General features: G+C 34.3%; 1 protein-coding gene across 2 annotated transcripts; it reads right to left on the reverse strand.

The window, feature by feature from the left end:
- Positions 1 to 14,863: 14,863 nt before the first annotated feature.
- LOC143202221 (uncharacterized) lies at positions 14,864 to 19,041 on the reverse strand. 2 transcript variants are annotated; one of them, XM_076413551.1, is made up of 4 exons: positions 18,798 to 19,041; positions 18,619 to 18,737; positions 17,839 to 18,334; positions 14,864 to 17,736 (listed from the first exon to the last, which is right to left on the reverse strand). In XM_076413551.1, the coding sequence occupies exons 1-4, from the start codon at positions 18,868 to 18,870 to the stop codon at positions 16,871 to 16,873; spliced, it is 1,554 nt and encodes a 517-aa protein (XP_076269666.1). In that variant the 5' UTR covers positions 18,871 to 19,041; the 3' UTR covers positions 14,864 to 16,870. The 2 variants fall into 2 exon arrangements, with proteins under 2 accessions (XP_076269666.1, XP_076269665.1); XM_076413550.1 differs by having other exon boundaries at positions 18,619 to 19,041.
- Positions 19,042 to 19,261: the final 220 nt, after the last annotated feature.

Here is a 19,261-nt window from a genome sequence, read left to right on the forward strand (position 1 = left end):
ACAACTAAAGGTAATGAATTACATAAAGCAGCTGCTGAGCTAGGGTGCAGTTACATGTCGACAGGAAAACCAACTTATTGGCCTACCGATCCAGAGAAAACTCCAGACCTGTTAGACTTCTTTATAGCTAGAAACATAACCACTAACTACATGGAAGTTGAAGAAAATTTTGACTTAAGTTCAGATCACACACCTGTGATTTTGACGCTGAGTGAAAACATTATAAGAAAACAACAAAATCCAACATTAACCAACAAGAGGACAGACTGGGAAGGATTTGTTGAAGAAATAAACAATCGAATTCAACTAAATGTTCCCCTTAAGACAGAAGACCAATTAAATTATGAAACCGAAAAATTCGTTGCAGACATCCAACAGGCTGCTTGGAATAACACTCCAGAAATTAAAACTTCAACCAAAGGAATAAATTACCCGAAAGAAATCAAGGAAATGGTAGCTGAAAAACGAAAACTACGGAAAAAATGGCAGCAAAATAGAACACCTGAAAATAAGAATATCTTAAACAACATAACACAAAGGTTGAAGAGGGAAATTTTGGAAATTAAAAACAATTCCATAAATAACTATCTACGAAATTTAACAGATGACAAGAACACAGACTACTCGCTCTGGAAAGCCACTAAATACCTAAAACGATCCTGTCTACATAGTCCTCCGATAAGAAACATGTATGGAAGTTGGGCACGCAGCAACCTGGAGAAAGCAGAAGCATTCGCTGACCATTTAGAGAAAACTTTCAAACCAAACGAAAGTGAAATTGAACATACTTTACCGGACATAGACGGCGAAAATTCGACAATTCAATTAACAACTCCGAAAGAAGTCACCAACGTTATTAAAACTAACATCAAGCCAAATAAATCACCAGGCTATGATTTAATAACAGGGCAATTGCTGCACAATCTGCCAAGAAAGGGTATTATAAAGCTCACTAACTTAATCAATGCAGCATTTCGACTGAAATATGTCCCAGACGTTTGGAAAATGGCTGAAATAATAATGGTTCCAAAACCTGGAAAATCACCAAATGATATAAAAGCTTATCGACCTATCTCACTGTTACCGATGATAGCTAAGGTATTTGAAAAGCTCCTCTTGAAAAGATTAAAACCAATTATAGAGAGAAAAAACCTAATACCAACACACCAGTTTGGGTTTATTACCAAACATTCAACGATTGATCAAGTGCATAGAATAACAGATGTTATTGAAAAAGCCTATGAAGATAATAAAGTATGCTCAGCTGTATTCTTAGATGTAGCACAAGCTTTCGACAAGGTATGGCACAAAGGCCTCGTCCATAAGCTACAGAAAATATTACCGAAGCAACACACCGAACTATTAAAATCTTACATCACAGCCAGAATGTTTAGAGTGAAACAAGAGGAAGCTTACTCTACAATAAAAGAAGCTAAAGCAGGTGTACCACAAGGAAGTGTACTGGGGCCAATTCTGTACCTACTTTATACATGTGATATACCACAAATCGAAAACATTACAATGGCTACATTTGCTGATGATACTGCTATTCTTGCTGTCGGAAACAATAGCGAAGAAGCAACCCGAAACCTACAACAGGCTACTGACGCTATAAATAAATGGACCCAAATCTGGAAAATACAAATTAACCAAAACAAATCTGTGCATGTTCAATTCACCTATAAACAGGCCGCGCTTACACCATTGACCATAAACCACACTGTCATACCATACAGCAATAATGCTAAGTATCTCGGAATGACACTTGATGCAAAACTACGGTGGAAGGAACATGTCAAAAAGAAAAGAAAAGAACTTGAGTTAAAATATAGAAAAATGTATTGGCTAATTGGAAGAAAATCTCAATTAACTATACATAATAAATTACTTCTATATAAACAAATATTAAAACCTATATGGACATACGGAATACAATTATGGGGATGTTCCGCAAAAAGCAACATAAATCTAATACAAGTTTTCCAGAACAAAGTCCTAAGAAGCATCGTAGGTGCACCCAGATATTACCGGACCATTTATTTACATCGAGATCTTCAGATACCGACTGTCAATCAAGAAATTAAAAGAATTGCAAAGAGACATGAGGAGAGACTTCACTCTCATGTTAATTTCGAAGTATTACAACTCTTGGACAACACCAAAACCGGACGCAGACTCAAAAGGACCAAACCATTTGAACTTGTGTAGTGTGTTGTAGTGTAGTGCAGTGAGGTGCATTAGAAAAAACTCAAAGTGTTAAAACAATTATTATTATGTTAGAGACTATGTAGGACTGATGAGTCCTATTAGATATATACCTAGATTTAAGCTATTATAAGGACAAATTGTAGGTTAGTCGGCAACGACTAGTAACAATGTATATAATTATAAAAAAAAAAAAAAAAAAAAAAAAACATAATGTTATTGGACCGTTTAAAGGACGAAATCGTCAAAAATTGCCGCATTTTAATAAAAAGAAAGTGCTGCTTCACGAAGACAATGTACCGTGTCACAAGTCAATGAAACGGGAAACGATGGTAAAATTCTTTGAATTGGGCTTCGAATTGCTTCTTTACCCACCGTATTCTCCAGATCTGCCCCCACCGACTATTTCCTGTTCTCAGCTCTCAAAATAATGCTCGCGGGGAAGAAATTTTCGTCGAATGAAGAGGTAATCGCCGAAACTGAGGCCTATTTTGAGACAAAGGGCAAATCGTACTACAAAAATGGTATCGAGAAGTTGGAGGGTCGCCATAGTTCACCCTTGAAGTGAATTATGTTGAGTAAAAAAACTAATTTTGCCAAGAAAATGTGTTTTACTATGGTAGGCCAGGGACTTTTTAATTGACCTGTTACATATGTGAGACTCTGCAAGTGTCAGAGCTTGTCCTGCAGCGTGGACTATTTGGTCGAAAATAAAAAAGCCACACTTGAAGTCAGTCACAAATCGTTACGAGAAAATGTTATAAATTGAAATGCGTGCGTTTGATTCGAGAAATACAAACTGTACTTGTAGAAGTAAAAGTTATAGAAGTGTTATTTTACCAGACATAGCTCTGTAACTGACTCTGTAACTTGTACATATGTTCTATTAAATAAACTAAAAAGGGACTGACAAACTTCATTATTATTTCGGTAAATTTATTAGAATCTATAACAATTGAAAACACTTATTATCAGTACCTGTTTTAATTTTATCATTATTCAGAATAATTGAAAATGGGACTTGGAAATTTGGGAGTACTGGATTTATTTATTCAAGATGAAAAAATCAAAATTATCAATTTGGTAATTGTATAAGTATTTATTTGTACGCCAACTACAAATTTATTTGCGTCAATTAAATACTATCTAATCTAATTCAAGCAACTTATACAAGTGTTTCCGAGCGATATCAGTAATTCTCAAAACTCATATCAATTTTTTTTGGGGGATTCACTATTGAGCTAAAATTAAATGAAAGTAAAAATGCATCAAACACGAATTTTATAAATATACAGTAAAATAACCCAATTATTATTTTGATATTAACACATTCTGCCATCCTGTCTCAATTCAGAAAGTTTCATGGTTAAGTATTATAACAAGTCAATTGAAAAGTCCCCGGCCTACCATAGTAAAACAAATTTTTTGTGGCAAAATTATTTTTTTATTCAACATAATTCCCTTTAAGGGTGATACACTGATTATAGCGACCCTCCAACTTTTCGATACCATTTTTGTAGTACGATTTGTCCTTTGCTTCAAAATACTGAGGCCTATTTTGAAGAGGTGATCTCTTGATTCGCCGAAAGTTTCTTCCCAGCGAGCATGCTTTTGACATCTGAGAACAGAAAATAGTCGCTGAGAGCGAGATCTGGAGAATACGGTAGATACGGAGGCAATTCGAAGCCAAATTCATGGATTTTCGCCATCGTTTTCACTGACTTGCGATATGGTGCATTGTTTTGGTGAAGCAGTACTTTCTTTTCTTCAAGTGCGGCCGTTTCCCCGCAATTTTGTGCGTCAAGCGGTCCAATAACGCTACGTAATGATTGCTATTGATGGTCCTTCCTTTTCCAAGGTAGTCAATGAAGATTATTCCATGCGCATCCCAAAATACAGACGCCATAAACTTACCAGCCGACTGTTGCGTTTTCTCACGGTTTGGAGCGGGTTCATTGTGTATAGTCCACTCGGATGATTGTCGATTGGACCTCGGAGTGAAATGATGTATGCAATGTATCAGCGATTATCACATATCGACGCAAAATTCAGGTTTATTACGCTTGATGGTCTTCAAACACTACTCCGAATCGTCAACTCATCGTTGATTTTGGTCAAAAGTAAGCTCGCGCGGCACCCACTTTGCACAGATCTTTCTCATATTCAAATATTCCTGAATAATATCATGTTCATTATATGTACACGTTCAGTTTAGAGTTATATCTTTACAGTGTCTGCTATTTCATTTAGTTTTAATTAACGGTAATTCAAAACCATTTTGTGCATTTTTTAAATGTTTTCGTCGATAACAACCTCTTTTGGGCGTCCACTGCGTTCACCGTTTTTGGTGCTCATTTCACCACATCTAAACTTAGCATACTAATCTTTTATAGTTGATGTTTCTGGGGCATTGTCCGGAAACTCGGCATCAAGTTATATTATTTCTTCACTTCATCCACCGTATTCTCCAGATCTGGCCCCCACCATTTATTGTTCTCAGATCATCTCAGTTATACTTCACAAACTAATGATCCGACAGCTGTCAAATTTATACATGCATCCTTTGAGGGTTAGGGCTAACTAAAAACATATGGATTTAATTCCCTTCATAGTAGTACCATCTATGTGTCCGACCGGAGACTTTTCAATTGACCTGTTAGTAGTTTAACGGGCCTTCCACAGGACGGCGTACTGGCACAGGATTTTGTACCTGATTTGCACCGCGGTCATTTCTAATAACGAAGACAAAATGATACGACCACGACCTACCCTGTCGACACTACCGTCCTGTCAATAAAAATGTTGATAAAATTATATAACGAAAACATGCAGCAAGAAGAACATGCAAAATATTTGGACTTTTAATCAACTCGACAACAAACTTTGTAGGGCGTGTTGGTTAACAGGTCGCCAAGCACTAAGAGCAATACGATGATGTTTAAACCCATCATCCAGTGAGCCTGTACATATGGCATTCAACTATAGGGCACACCAAGTAACAGCAAAATTCAAATATTAAGCAGGTTTTAGATCAAGGCATTAAGGAACATGCACAACATTTCTAAAAACATGAGCAATCAGTACATGTAACTAGATGTTAATATGAGAATCAATGGCGGCTCCTGATAAAAATTTTAAGGGGTTCTACATTTAGTGCAAAAAAACCTTAGCTATTTTTTTATAAATTAATTCCATCCTACGTTATTTTTTGTTTGCAAATTTAGTAATCACTTTTTGATTAAAATAGTCTATATCGGAGATGACCTGTTTATCAATAGATAGCATCGAAAGAGCGATTTCTGAGAATCGTTCTTTATCAAGTGTGATGTATCTACTAGATGTCCTTTAAAATGAAACCGATTTTTTGCACAATTTATTATAACATCAGGTACCTCTAAAGCAAAAATTCCGTGATCAAATTTACTGTTGCCTGGGTGGTTGCGTTTATTTTCTGGCGGCTCATGGTTTAGTATATCTGAATCTTCACTAATGATCTTATCAACATTATTTTGAACTTGCGTAATAAATTATCGAGAGCCTACCTTATTCCAGTAGGTTATATTAATCCCTGTCGTAGTTAGTTAAAAAGGATATCTACGTGAGGTAGGGATGTCGCCTGGCGACATATCGATATATCGGAGGAAATACATATGGAAATTTTTGGCAATAACTGATTTAAAAAACCAAAGTACCGATGTTATAATGTTTAAGAAATATCTTTAATTAAAAAAAATGTCGATTTATCGATATGTTTTCGGCATCTCTAATGTGAGGCATCACATCATTAGAAAAAGTTAGCCAATAATTCAATATCGGATCATTTAACGTACGGCGAATAGAGACTGCTTCACTACAGACTGTGTTGCTGAAGGATTGGTCTTCTATTTCATCCATATACTCAATGAGTTGGCTTCTGTTTTCGTACACAATATTAATAAAAATATACATATATATCCGTAAATTAAAGTTTAAACTAACCTTATCTGGACTGGACCTACAGTTTAACGCGGGCTCCGAACCACGGTCCTCGGAGTTAAGCTTACCGACTGGCGAGTGACCAACTTAAAAATCATCCGAGAAGATATCCGGTCTTACCCAGCCTGGTTACTGGTGAGACTAGGATCATTCTCCTTGTCGGATTTTGCACTCTTGCCTAGGACGATAATAAATATTAAACAATCAGAAACATAAAAATACGACCATGACCCAGCAGGATTCGAACCCGTGACTATCACAACAGCAGGTGTACCGTCCTGTCGCTTTTACCACTGCGCCACCAAGCCGGCTGGGGATCCTTCTGTTCATAATCTTCTACTCGTTGGGGTGAATTTTTAAAAATGCCAGAAATGTTTTGTAGATTGCCAAAAAAATCACGTACTTGCTTATTTGTGAATAAATCAGCGTTAAATATAATCAAATTTAATTGGTGCATATAACAGTATACATAGCGAGCAGAGGAATACTTTTTTAATTAGTGTTTGAACGCCTGCATGTTGGCTTTCTTAACCTCCGCTCCATATAGTTTCCATAGCTTCACCATGACTTCGTGTGATCAGTTTCCTTTTTGATTTATTAAAAAGGCACTTATTATCGAAACAGTATTCAGGTAACAGTACAGGTAAATAAATATTAAAATTTTCTAAAAATAATCAACAATTATGTCATTGTCTTTTATTATGTCTTTGGCATTCTGAACAATAGTTAATATTCTTTTCGTTTCGTTTGATATATTCGTTTCTTCATTTATATCAAGTCTTCTTTTTTAAACTCTATATGTTTCATAACTAGTCCGGATACTAGATACCACTTAGGCCATAAGGCATCATTGTAGTGTGAGTTTTGTAAGCCTATAAGATCACCAAAAATGAGGGAATGATGCTCAAAACTAATGTTACTACAATTCTAAGCCGTTAAGATAAAACAACGACCATATACATCCGTTGGTCGTTTTTATTATTATTCTTAAGGGTTTCTTTTATATAGAACACGAAGTTTTTGTATTGTTACTAGTCTATATATATAAAGAAAGTCGATAAAGAAATATCGAATATTCCATCTGATTAAGTTACGAGTCGTCGTTCTCGCTTCACTCCCCTTTCGCCCTCATCCCCTTATCGCGCACGCTACCCTCCCACGGGAAATCTCACCCTTTCGACTCACCCATAACTTATCTAATATTAATCTACCGTGAAATGAAATATATCTTTCCCAGTTTGTTACGCTACTAATTCTTTAATCAGTGACCGGGTCCGTCTCTTTTAATTGCCTTTTATCTTTCGGCTCTTACGAGATTAAGAATTTAGCTACGAATATGCTATTTGTTCGTTTTGGGCTTTTGGTCTTTTACGTTATACAATTAAGCGGCCCGTATTTCCCTGGATTTCAATATTTCATTCTGTTTTATAAAGAAAAATGAATTGTTAGAATGGTTTAAAATAAAATAATACAAACATTTTTACATTATTCATATAATAATTAGTGTTTACCACTTTGATGTGGATTCTGAGACACTTTAGGGAGAGGACTTTAAGCAGCTTGCACCTCAGGAATGAGTTAATGCATCTAAATGCTTATGAGAAGAACCACAAGAATAGTTTTTTCAGAATAACGAGTACAAACTTGTATTATATTCTATGAACTCTCTGAAACTGTATTTTTGATGATCATGATTCTTGAATTATAAGAGTTTAAATTATTTGCCCTTCACCTATTGTGATCACAAGCTTTTGATCGGGTTTGGCATTTGGGATTAATCTGTAAGATGAGCAAATTGTTACCGCGTAACTATTGTCAATTACTGGAGTCATATTTAATCGGAAGAAAATTTAGAGTATTTTGTGGCGTTCTCGACATTTAAAAATATCTCGGCTGGAGTTCCACAAGGTAGCGTATTAGGACCTCTCCTGTATCTGCTCTACACTGTTGACATTCCAACAACAAATGAAACACTTCTTGGAACCTTTGCTGATGACAAAGTTATTATGGCAAAACATATATATCTCTGCCTAGGGCAATAGAAAAAGTGCAAGTGGCAGTCAACAAAATCTACAAATGGACAAAAGATTGGAAAATTCAACTTAATAGCTCCAAATCTGTCCACGTTAATTTTGCATTAAGGCGAAATAATAAAAACTTAATTATATCACTCAATGGATGCCCGATTCCTAAAGCAGAATCAGCAAAATACCTTGAAATCCATCTTGACGGTAGATTAAATTGGAAGCATCACGTTAGACAAAAAGCAAAACATATTAGAACCAAAATAAAACAACTATACTGGTTAGTCGGAAGATACTCTCAACTTGATCTAAAATCAAAGAGGTTGATCTATAATACAATTATAAAGCCAATTTGGACCTATGGGGTGCAAATATGGGGTTGCACTAAAAATTCGAATCAGTTACTCATACAGCGCTGTCAAAATAAGATTCTTCGATTGATTACCAATGCCTATCGCTATCTAACCAATGAAGAACTGCACGATGACCTGGAAATCAAATGGATTTGCGAAGTTGTGCAGGATTTCGCCTTGAAACACGAAAGAAGATTACTAAATCATTCTAACCTGGAAGCAATACAACTTCTGGACAGCGCACAGGATGTCAGGAGATTGAAACGAACAAAACCATACGAACTTGTGTGAACATTTAGTGTGTATTATTAGTGTAAACTATAGCTATAAGTTAATAATTAATAAATAATTGTAATTTTATAATTGAGGAATACATACTGATGTATTTCCTCGCACTCGTCTTGCTTGCTAATTAATCCAAGCACATAGGAAAAGTAGTAATAAATTAATTGTAATAATAATAATAATTAAGATTGTACTAAGCGTATCTAATAAAGATGTTATAAAAAAAACCTATTGTGATGCCTTCTCCCACCGAGCGCAATTTATAAATATGATATTGGATGATGCCAATATACATCATTTAATTTACCTGATAGATCAAATCTTGTTTCTTAATTTATAATATTATCAAACCTTCTTTCTAAGTTCTCTTTTAATTATGATGTAACAGTAAAATGTGTCGAATCAGATATATCATTTGATTTTTTATTTAGTTCTTATAAGCTGCTCTATAGAATCGTAACGGAAACTTCATCTTGTGGGACAGTCGCTACATTAATTGATGTCTGATATAGTATTTTGTTACTCCAGGGGATATAAGCATTCTCGGTTTTTTGTTTCTTCTTTGCGTTTTACATTTAATACAAATTACCTGGATATTGCCATGGACACTATTGATAACTGCGAAATATTCCCCTATCCTTAAAAGTTTTGTGAAAATAACCATTTGACAATGAAAATTACTTGAAATTTGCTTATGAAAGCCACTGACCGTTATTTCCTACAAGACAATCAATACAATTAATTAGATGAATAAATGTACTTACGCAAATGTATTTTGAAGCCACAATTATTTAGAATATTAACTACAAAATATCTCAGCATCAGGTATTTGAAGTGCTAATTATAAATAATATTCTAAAAAAGTAATTGTATTATAAATACCAAATATGTATTTGTATTTCAATTATGTCCTTTAAAAAAAAGTAATTTAAATACTGCTCAAACCTATCGATAATTACGTAAAAAGTATTTAAGAAGAGATATGGCTAATAATAAAACGCTACACACATTTTGATCGATATGGTATAGGTGTTTTTATGGTGCTTTGTGTGTTGTCGAACAATATGGTTTGGCACGGACTTACAACTGATCAATTACTAAATATTAGTAATAAAAAAATGCATCTATGGCTGAAGCAATCAGCCAAATCGGCCAAGTTCTAACATGATGTTTGAGGAAAAAAGAAAATGTTATAAACGAGACTAAAATGTACCCATTTCGAACGCTTGTCCAAAGCCTCTAATGGCTACGAGATATTGTCACTGTTACAATCTGTCAGTTGTAAGTCTTTTAGAAATTAGAAATGTAATTAAGATGCGCAATCAATGCACAGTTGAGGAACAAATCCAGAAACGCAGATTTGAGTAGTTTGTATGTATCTCTCGAACTTTTGTGACGAAATCGACCATTTGGACGAAAGGCAAAGCAAACTTGTAGGGACCTGAAACAACAGGAGACCAGATTGGTTTCATATTGCTGAAGTTTTTTTCTCGAAAGAATGCAGTGGCTACAAATTGGTGCTGCATTATTTAAGTGAATGCATCATTAAGTGAACTAAGAAATATTCAGAAGGAGATATGTTTATTAAATAGTTTTGGCGAGGTAGGAGATGTCGTTGAAAAACTTCTGAAACCAAATATACATATTTATCCAGTTTGGCAATACATAATTATTACAAATAACACTGTTTTAAATAAAAAATCTATTAATTAAATACCTGAATCTATCAATAAATATTATACACTAATACCAGATAATACCTTTCAAAGCATTCAGTCGACACTCCATTAAATAATAAACGACATAATCTGTAGGAAAACATAAAAATCGATAGTTACTCAGGAGGGCGGACCCGTTATAGGAAATCTATCAATTATGTCCTAATTGTTCAAGACGTTTTCAACCGAAAACAAACCAACACTCACTCTTTATAGAAAGATGACTTGCGAAAAAACGGCCACCCGTTTGAGGCAAGGATTTCAGAGAAAGATAAAACGATTATCGTCGACACAGCCTCTCTGATCAGGTAGAGAGCAAAGGTGATGCATCTGTTTTCTGTCAGATCTTATTATATTTGATACACTAGTTCATACTGTTAATCTGACAAACCCATTTTGTATATATATATATATATATATATATATATATATATATATATATATATATATATATATATATATATATATATATATATATATATGACAGGATTTTCAGCATTTCTGCAGTACCTTCCTATATACATTCGTCTCAGGTTCACTTAAATAGTCCTCTCTTATCTTGCTTTTATGCCTTTTTGACAATAACGACGTCTAAATTAACTGAATATTAGGGCTAGTCGATTTATATTGCTTGGTACATTTCTATTATCGCTTCGTTTGATTTTTTTATTAATTACTATTTATAGCGAAGTTTAAAATCACAGTTTTTCCAATTATGGCATTTTTTCCTCTCTTGGCTTCCATTATCTTCGGGATCTGTATTAGGATTCGAGATAGTATTTAAGTACATTTACTAGTTCTATCTTTACATCTTCAATTTGAAGGATATTTGAATCTTCTAGTTCTTCCATTATGATGATTCTTAAGTTGCACTTTTATACTTGGTCATCCCCTGTTAAAAATAAGGCACAAAATAACGAGAATTGCAAGGAGAAATAAGAACAGACTCTATTCTCATGTCAATATCGTAGTAATACAACTCTTGGATAACACCAGAACAGGACACAGATTCAAGAGTAATGTAATTGTTTTAACATTCTTGTATGCTTCGGTACAGTGTTTCCTTGTAAAGACATTTTGATATCATTGTATTTCTCTTTAGTTTGTTCTGTTAATGTCTATATACATAGTTCTTGATGAAACTAGCTTTAATCACTGCATTCTCCTTAATGAATTTGTCATATCTGCAAAAGAGTTACTATTCTTTCTCCTCTGGTACCTTTTAACGAAATGCTCATGTATATTCATTAATTCTCTACAACAACATATCCTAAAGTTATCATATATTAATTATATACTCTCCCTTACGTACTTACTACCCAACCGGACGACTTTGGCAGGCTAGTTGGGTTAGACGTTCAAACTTATCAGACAGCATTGTGTCTCTTTTTAACTAAAATAAAATGGGAAGGAAAATATTTGGTTTGTTCTAAAACGAATTTACAAATTGTGGTAGGCAATACCTGAATCTCTTTTATGACATATGTACAAAACTTCTTTGGATAGACCATAAGTTAGTCCGCAAAGACTAGAAACAGTGTTATAAATAAATATTAAAAATTATTACTATTATTCAAATAAATTAATATTAAAGATAATAAAATTAAATAAAAAACATTTTAGAACTCTTTCACACTGTTATAGAATTACATTATAGGCGGTCGGTGTAATAAACAAGTAATATATTAATGGAAGACGAAGAGACAGGAAATGTGTTTAAAACGATTAAACAACATAATAAGCCGGAGACTGATTCAGCATTATTGATTCTTCGATTGCCGATCGGACCGCTACGGCCGAAGAGATCCACGCAACGTCAGTCACGGCAATCGTCAGTTAAACCGAATAATGTGTCAGGCCGTGGGTCGGTCCGTCACGGCCTGTCATCTAACCTGCGTCAGATCAACGACGGATACCGACCATGTAAACACTGAATCGACCAGATGAGTGGACCGATAGGCCGACAGCCTTCTGCCTAATCACCATCAGCCGGGATCCCGCCGAATCTGATAAAGACCACTGAGTGGAATTCGAGGCCCAATACGAGACAAATACTAATGAAGCGGCGTTTATCATTAAGATGCCTACCATTATTAAACAAATTAGAGGGAACGTTATTATTATGTGAGTAGATATGTTAATGTGAATTAGATTGTGCTAATAAAATCTTAATAAGCTGCCGTTAGTCAATTATATTAGTTCAGTATACCACAGCAGTGAAATAGTAGTTAATGATTTATGAGAAATACATTGGCGAATTGATGAAACACGAATTGACATGTACAATCTCCAGTAAAAATAAATCCTGAAAATTACCCTGTCTTTCACGGCAGTGAAGATGAGAAAATCGCCTACAACCAATTATAGATTAGTTAGACAGAAGTGACAACATCATATATTAAGTATAAGATAAATAGTAGAAAAAATGCTGGAATAATATCATCTAGAAAGAAAATGTAGTCTTGCATAAAGGGGCTTCTCAACACTTAGTTGAAATAGGTCAACTGGAGTTCCCCAATATACTGTCTTGGGACCACTCCTGTATATGCTCTACACAGCTGATATCCCAACAACAAAAGGAATATTTGTTGATACAGTTATCATGGTAAAATATATATCCTTGCCTAAGGCTGTAGAAAAAGTACAACTCTCAGTAAAAAATATTTACAAATGGACTAGAGACTAGAATAATAGCTCCAAATATATCAATGTTAATTTAGCGTTGCGGCGAAATGACAAAAATCTAATTACATCACTTGACGAATGCCCGATTTTTTAAGCAGAATTATCTAAATACCTCGACATATACCTCGATGGCGAGTTAAATTAGAAACATCATGTTAGACAAAAAACCGACCGGATTAGACTTGTCAGTGTCGTACAAGACAAGCAGCTCTACTGGTTAGTCGAAAAATACCCCTAAAGTGATCTAAATTTAGTGAGATTGGTTAATCAGTCAATCACAAAGCTAATTCATACCTATGTTTTGCAAATATTGGGACTGAGCTAAAATATCAAAGCAACTACTAATCCATCGCAGAAAAAACAAATTTCTTCGATTAATTACCAATCCCTATGGATAACATCGAAATCAAATGGATATATGAAGTGTTATATATGAAGAAACAAGGTCATTAAATCACAGCAATGTGAAAGTAATAAAGCCACTGGACAACACGCAGGAAATTAGAAGATTAAAGAGAACCAAGCCACATGAATTTGGGAAATACATACTGATGTATTAATCCCGTACTCGCCTTTCTTGTGTATTGATGCAAGTACAACACATCAGTACTAATACATTAATTTCAATCATATCAAAACAATATAGAGATTCTCCAGCTCCTAGATGATGATGGCATAGTCAGAGGATTAAAGAAAGTAAACGAAATAATAAGATAAAAACAAATAACCAAATAACTTATTAATAAAATAATTAGAAAGTATCTGAGTACAGCTGTATTTGAATAAAGTAACTGTATTAGTTAGTCGGAAGGTACTCTCAACTTATGGGGTATAAATATAGAGTTGCAGCGATATTTTAAAACAACTAGCAATACAACACCGTTAAAACAATAAAGTTCTATGATTAATTAGATATGCATCGCTAGGTAACCAATAAAATGCTGCAAAGCAGTGATCTCGAAATCAAGTGGATTTTCAAAGTTATCCAATATTTCGCTAAAAGCATGAAATAATGTTACCAAATCGCAGAAACATGGAAGCAAGACGTAGGATGTCAAAAGATTGAAGCGAACCAAACCATATGAACTTGTATAGTGTAATGTGTTACTCTTAACTAACAACATAAAAAGATAATAAAAAATAAAATAAATATATAGCCAAACTGACATGGAAGTGCACCAAACAATTGGCAGATCAACACAACTTTCTTTTATTTATGAGAAGTTAAGGAATAATAGAGATCCTCAACATTGAGTCATCAGTAATCATTGAGTTAGCAGTCAGTTCAGAAGAATACATAGAATTAAACAAGTGTGGAAGGAACTTGTACATGGCGAAAAAGTTAGTAGACAATAAACGTACAAGACCGGTTCGGCACCGACTTCAAAGTTTATATATATATATATATATATATATATATATATATATATATATATATATATATATATATATATATATATATATATACTAGCTGACCCGACAGACTTCGTCCTGTCAAAAAGATTTGTAATGTGGCAGTTTTTGTGCCTACGTATTTTAAAAAATTCTCCTGAACAGAACCATCACCCTGGTGATAGGGCGTTGTGAATAAAAAATAATTAAATAAAACATATATAAGGATTGAAAAGTAAGTAATCGCTTTATTGTTAATCATGTGAATCATAATTATTATTATTATTATCATTATATTGCTTTGTGGTATACGATGTTTTTTGTTTGATTACCTGGCGCATAGATAAACAAATCTGATGGTTTTCCAACACGGGAACAGGCAACATACAATTGACCATGTGAGAAACATGGGTTTTCTAGATTAATACCACAAACACTTAATGATTGCCCCTGGGACTTGTTTATAGTCATAGCAAAAGCAAGCCGTCAACATGTCTATAGGAAATTTGCCATTACCAATGTCAATGAGTTGTTTAGAGAATATGTTTCCAGATTGGTCATTTTGCAACTCGACACGCATATTCTTGCTTAAATGAAGTACTTTAACATGTTTCCACAAATTGGAGGACTTTAGACATGCATTGAGTTCATCAGCTGGCGTTGATCGTGGAATCACTGGCAATGTTTGACGAAAATCTCCTGCTAATAAAATCATTGCACCACCAAATCGGTTATTATTGCTACGTAGATCTTTTAAGGTTCTGTCTAAAGCCTCCAAAGATTTTTTATGTGCCATCGTGCATTCATCCCAAACAATCAATTTACATTGCTGCAAAACCTTTGCCATTGCAGAGTTCTTCGAAACGTTGCAGGTTGGAGTTTCATTGCTTTGCATATTTAATGGCAATTTTAGTGCTGAATGGGCTGTTCGACCACCTTCAAGCAAAGTTGCTGCGATTCCCGACGAAGCGAGTGCAAGTGCAATTTTATTTTGTGAGCGAATTGTTGCTAATATTAATGAAATAAAAAAAGTTTTTCCTGTACCACCAGGTGCATCTAAGAAATAAATCCCTCCAGTTTCATCATTTGTTACTTTCATAAGAGTTTCAAATACATACTTCTGTTGTTCATTTAACAGTGGAAGATTTGTTTGAATTTATTCTTTCAAAGCGTTGAGATCATACAGTCTTTCTCGATGCAACTCTTGGTTAAAAGCGTCATGCATTGGACGATTGGGCGCGGTCAGGCCTAATTGAATTAATAGTTTGTTTGACATTATCAAGCACATGTCCTCAATTGAAATCAATGCTTCATTGTAAATTTCTTCACTGATTTGTATATTTGGATTTCCCATTCTATTCCGTATTTGATACAAAATATCATCACACATATAATCTTTGTACTTCATCCACAAATCAATTGGGTTTGATGGGAAGCATGTAGATATGATTATAGAAAACAATGTTCGTATTTGATGAGTGTGTGATGATATTACAGCATCATTGAGAGTTTGATCCCAATGAGCGTCATTTTCAAGCAATTGCAAACGTTGACAGGCTTCTCTGTAGGATCCACACAATTCACCATCAATAGTTCGTAACTGTTGGAATGATGTTGGGCCACGTACATTGACTAATAGCAGTCGTAAATAAAAACATTCATCATTGCTTGGATGTACTGAATAAATCCGGCCAATCGCATCGGTGGAATATACATCTGTATATCCTGGAACTGGTTTTCCTTGTTTCCGTCGTATAAATCTCCTTGAGGATTGATTCCAGGTATAATATTTTGGCATTTCAGAATATAGCAATGTTTGTGCGAAATCATCGTTTTGGCATGTCTCAAAAAAACTGGTTAATGTAGTAGATGGTGGCTGAGCAGCTCTTTGTACTGCGTTCTGTGCTGTAAAATACACTCTTTGTCCATTTTCTAAATGCACAGCTAAGTGAACAACAGAAGGGTGTCTCTCATGAATAGGAAAAGAAAATATTCGCCAAACTGCTTCATTACTACTGACATAGCGGCCCATTTGGTATTGGGTAACTTCATCATTAGAATTCTCTGCACCAATTCCAATCACAGCCATATCACTCCCTTTGGTTACATATTTGCAAATGTATTTAATCGATTTCACTGAATGGCAAGATTCAACGTTGATGTGTGCTTTGAATGTCTTTGATAAAATGGGTGAATATGGAACAATCCAACGATTATCTATTTCAATATCTTGTTAATTTAATTTGACAATTGTTGATTTTCCATTGTCTGCTGTCGATCTGCGACGATACAATGGATAACCGTCATTACCAGTAATTGTTTCCGATATTAATGTCCGTGGATATCGTTTTGAACATTTACCATCCATCATACACGGTGAATTTTGATTAAGAGTTCCACAGGGACCATGTATCATGTTTTTGATAACTACCTCATGCAATCCAGGATCTACTTGTACATTAGGGATTTCAGCTGATATCACTGCATCAACTTCATTTGGCCTTATCTTTTCAACCAACCAAATCAAAATGTGTGCATGTGGCAATCCTCGTTTCTGCCACTCCACAGAATACATCCAGCAGCGTGTCTCACCAAACACATTATGTTTTACGATGAAATTCATTAAAGATTTCAACTTTTGTCTAAAGACTCTGGCTGTAATATCATGACGATCAATGGATGATTTCCCAGGTAATAACTCCTGCTTAATTTCTATCCATTGCGGATTGCATGTAAATGTGATGAACAAATCTGCTGTACCATAATGACGAACATACGACATGGCATCTTGAGCATATTCGTGCATATGCCGAGGGCTTCCGATGTATGTTGCTGGAAGAATAGTCATCCGACCGACATTCTGTGCATTTCCATCACTATTAATCGCATCTCGAAGGTGAATATACTCTTCAGATCGGAGTTTGGTTTGATTCAACCTGATGAATGTTAATCTCTCCGTTTCAATTTTAACATACATGTCATTAACATATTTGTGATATAATCGCCGACATTTCAATATGCGATTATCTGCATTTTCCCGAATCATTAGGCGGTATGAATAATAGTTCATTGAACTGACTTTTTTGTTGGTTTCAGAACCTGTAAACAGATTTTGTTTTAATAACATTCAAATATAAAATTAAAATACATAATATAGTGACTGAGATATTATCGCCATAGCTAAACTAATATTTTAGTTACCTGTAATGGGATTTATCATTTTTATTGATAAATCGTAGCCATCTTCACCTTGCCAAAATATAATGGGATATTGCAGTGCATCATATGAGCGGTGTGTTTCCTTTATAGGTTGTAATTGAAAATTCCGACGATGTAAAATAATATCACGGGATTCCAAGTTTTCTCCAACTACAACGATAGCAACTTCATCAATAGTTGATGCATTAAAATGTCTTGTATGTTGACCTGCAGGTGTTTTATCAGCTTTGATTACAATTTTGTGATTATCGGATGGCATCAGATCCAGGGCAGTTTTAAACAATATAATCAATTGATTGTGTTGATGAAATAAAGTTTGTAATTGTTCTACAATAGACCTTTTTACTAAATTGTTATGTGCACAACGCAGATCAATTTCTTGTGGTGAATTGCCCATAAAATAAATTTGCAGGAATTTGTTGTCGCTATCTGACACTGGTAACAGTGAACCTGCTCTGTGATATATTTGCCCTTGTATCTGTAAATAAAAAAAATATTATGGTGTGGTATAAATTAATGGATTGTCAATGATCAAACTTAAATAATATTTGATCTTAAAAAGTATATATTTAGTTTTAACTAATATCTATCAAATATAAAATATAATAAAAGTGTCACTGAAACTGAATCACCATATAATATGATGACTAAGTGATATATTTCGTAATGATTAAGAAATTGAAGATTAGTAACACATCTTAACTTTGGTGACAGAAAATTTTGTTCGCTAAAATAATTATGAGTAACTGCTATAATACATACCTTGAAAGTTGGCATAAAATTTTCCCGAACTGCATTTGTTGCCCCAAATGAAGTCATTTGAAAGCAATTGTTATATTGTTGAATATGTGTCAAAAAGTGTATAGAATCTGTTCCTATTCCTGAAACCAATGAGTACAATGGTTCTGGTGGTGGATCCAATTGTATCAATTTCACTTTACCATTTGCGCAACACAATCCATTGGCTTCGTTTTTGTATTTTAATGCCTTACAGTGTGAGCAAACCAAGTTCATAGAACCAATAACAACACATTGGTAGTTACTGTAGTCAATTGACACATCGTAACTGAAAGCAGCTGGATTCAAACTTGCGCGATTATTAGTTGAATGTCGCGCTCGCGCTTCACGCGAATCAAATATAAATTATTTTTTCACTAATCACGAACTAAACAAACACTAACTAACTAAACACTCTGCACAAAACACGATATACGAATTTGTTTCGTGTATCACTTGACAATTCATCTGTCATCTGTCAAAAGTCATCTGTAACAGACTACTTTTTTTTTTAATTTGATATGACTTGAACTCAAATCCTTTTAAGCCGTACAAATTGTTTTATTTATTTAAAATTTGAATTAAATTTTAAACAAATAAAAAATTTTAAATAAATAAAACAATTCGT

Source organism: Rhynchophorus ferrugineus, unplaced genomic scaffold (assembly GCF_030347505.1).
Source record: "Rhynchophorus ferrugineus isolate W39M unplaced genomic scaffold, kcgeb_rfMv2 rfM9, whole genome shotgun sequence".
NCBI classification, from domain to species: Eukaryota; Metazoa; Arthropoda; class Insecta; order Coleoptera; family Curculionidae; genus Rhynchophorus; species Rhynchophorus ferrugineus.

Bases quoted from the DNA above. Each gene is read 5' to 3' on its own strand.
- LOC143202221 (XM_076413550.1), bottom strand. From the start codon at position 18,870: ATGAACTTGGTTTGCTCACACTGTAAGGCATTAAAATACAAAAACGAA. The intron at 18,335-18,618 runs GTATGTATTATA...TTTTATTTACAG, and splicing joins ATTTTATGCCAACTTTCAAG to ATACAAGGGCAAATATATCA. The intron at 17,737-17,838 runs GTAACTAAAATA...ATCTGTTTACAG, and splicing joins AATGATAAATCCCATTACAG to GTTCTGAAACCAACAAAAAA.